This window comes from Poecilia reticulata, linkage group LG10 (genome assembly GCF_000633615.1).
Source record: "Poecilia reticulata strain Guanapo linkage group LG10, Guppy_female_1.0+MT, whole genome shotgun sequence".
Classification (NCBI taxonomy): domain Eukaryota; kingdom Metazoa; phylum Chordata; class Actinopteri; order Cyprinodontiformes; family Poeciliidae; genus Poecilia; species Poecilia reticulata.
In genome coordinates, this window is record NC_024340.1 from 24163635 (window position 1) to 24166050 (window position 2416).

The 2416-nt window shown below is 40.6% G+C and overlaps 2 protein-coding genes across 10 annotated transcripts in view; both read right to left on the reverse strand.

The window, feature by feature from the left end:
* LOC103471737 (protocadherin gamma-C5-like) overlaps window positions 1-2416 on the reverse strand; it is a 276959-nt gene that overhangs the window by 58304 nt on the left and 216239 nt on the right. The gene's annotated exons all lie outside the window — the stretch shown is intronic.
* LOC108166611 (protocadherin gamma-A11-like) overlaps window positions 1-2416 on the reverse strand; it is a gene marked incomplete at its 3' end in the record, with an annotated part of 22876 nt that overhangs the window by 6021 nt on the left and 14439 nt on the right. The window contains exon 2 of the mRNA XM_017306991.1: window positions 32-314. Coding sequence (XP_017162480.1) covers window positions 32-314 — 283 coding nt within the window. The remainder of the gene's footprint in view (window positions 1-31; window positions 315-2416) is intronic.

Sequence of the window (2416 nt, forward strand, 5' to 3'; positions counted from 1 at the left end):
ACAGCATCTTTATCAGTCACCTGACGGATAGTTCTTATTTCTCCATTCTGTAAGCCCACTTCAAACAGCGCTCTGTCTGTGGCTTTCTGGAGTTTATAGGAGAGCCAGGCATTTTGTCCAGAGTCCACATCCACAGCCACTACTTTAGTCACCAGGTAGCCCACATCTGCTGAACGAGACACCATTTCAGCCACCATGGAACCACCAGTCTGGACTGGGTACAGAACCTGAGGGGGGTTATCATTCTGATCCTGGATCAGGATTTTTATAGTCACGTTACTGCTGAGCGGAGGAGAGCCTCCATCCTGCGCTTTAATGCTGAACTGGAAATCTTTGATCTGCTCATAGTCAAAAGATCGCACTGCTTGAATGACTCCATTATCAGCACTGATGGACACATATGAGGAGACTGGYACTCCGTTMACARAGGAGTCCTCCAAAATGTAAGAAACACGAGCATTCTGGTTCCAGTCAGCATCTGTAGCTTTCAATATAAGTACAGAGACACCTGGTGTGTTGTTTTCTACAATGTAGGCCTCATATGAGCTTCTCTCAAAGACAGGTGCGTTGTCATTCACATCAGAAATCTGCAAGGTGAGAGTGACGCTGCTAGAGAGGGAGGGTACTCCTTCATCAGAGCAGGTCACTGTGATATTATACTCAGAGGCTCGCTCTCTGTCTAATTCACCTTCTGTCACCAAACTGTAGAAATTATTTGTGGTTAATTTAAGAACAAAGGGAATGTCCTCATTTAAAAAACATTGAACATTTCCATTTTTACCTGCATCTGGATCCTGGATATTAATCATCGTAACAACTGTATTARTATTTGCACTCTCAGATATTACAGTAGATTTTGACATAATTTTWATGACTGGCTCATTATCATTTATGTCTACAACATCAACCATYAGTTTGCATGAATCAGTTAGCCCTCCATTATCTCTTGCACGAACATTGATCTGAAAAAGCCTTTTCTTTTCATAATCCAAGCCACCAATTAGTGTAACTTCACCGTTTTCTTCGTTTACTTCAAAAATCTGCCTTACTTCATCCATAGTGCTTGTAATGGAATATGTGATCTTACTATTCAAACCCTGATCAGCATCTGAGGCACTAACAGCGGTCACTACCGTGCCCTTTGCTGAATTTTCACTAACAGTCGCCTTGTATATTGGCTGCGTAAAAACAGGCGCATTATCATTCGCGTCTAACACTGTAATGAGAATCTGCATTGTTCCAGACATCTGCGGCTCTCCTCCATCAACAGCTGTTAATACCAATGAAATGAACTCATTTTTTTCCCTGTCTAGGGGTTTCTGTAATACCATTTCTACATTCTTTGTACCGTCAGCCTGATTCTGTAATTTCAGCACAAAATAACCAGTGGGTTTAAGGACGTATGTTTGGAGGGTGTTAATGCCAACATCCAAATCCACAGCTCTCTCTAAGTCAAATTTTGCTCCAACAGCTGCAGTCTCGCTAATCATGAATTTGATTTCAGCTTTTTCAAAAGTCGGAGCGTTGTCGTTGATATCTGTAATTTCAACAGTTACGCTGTAAAATTCCATGGGATTTTCCAGCACAATCTGAAAATGCAGAGCGCATGGCGCCGTGTCACCGCATAGCGCCTCTCTGTCTATTCTTTCTTTAACGAGGAGAACTCCTCTCTCAGCATWCAGTTCGACGAAATCGCTGCTATCACCAGAATAAACACGGCCGTTTCCTAACCTCAGTCGTTTAACATCCAAGCCCAAATCTTGAGCTACGTTACCAACCAACGAACCTTTCGCCATTTCTTCCCGAATGGAATAGCTGACTTGACTGGATACTGCTCTAAAAAGGAGAATGGATACAAACAACAGCACTTGCCGTCTCATTGTGTAAGGAAAATACCGGTAAAAGAACAGTGCACCCTCTTGATTTTCCGCTTCAACGAAAGAAGAAAAAGCATAGAGATAAACAATCCTCAGATTTATGTGGGAAATAGATATCCTGCCGTCGTTGTAGTSTTAAAAAAAAATCCCAAATGAAGACAAAGCGRTCAAKGCCGTCCCCTTCAATCTTAAACATCTAAGCGGAGAGGAGGTGCTGCTGTTTAAATATTGTAACTGCGACGGAGCAGACAACAGCGGCCCACTGAGTCAAAATAAGAAAACTGCATGACAAGTATTATGTAAAGCAAAAAGTAAGAGAAAGGAAAAAAAAATAGAGAAACGAAGATCTACGACTAAATCATCCACTGGAAAACTAGTTTATATAAAGTGCATAAGTAAGAATGAAAACGAAGAAAATAAAGTCTTTATCACAATCTTTATCATAATAGAAAATATGATAATACTACTCTCCAAGGTGCTGAAGAAAATAATTGATGCAAAAGGTTTTGAAATGATAAAAATTCTGTTATTAAAAATAA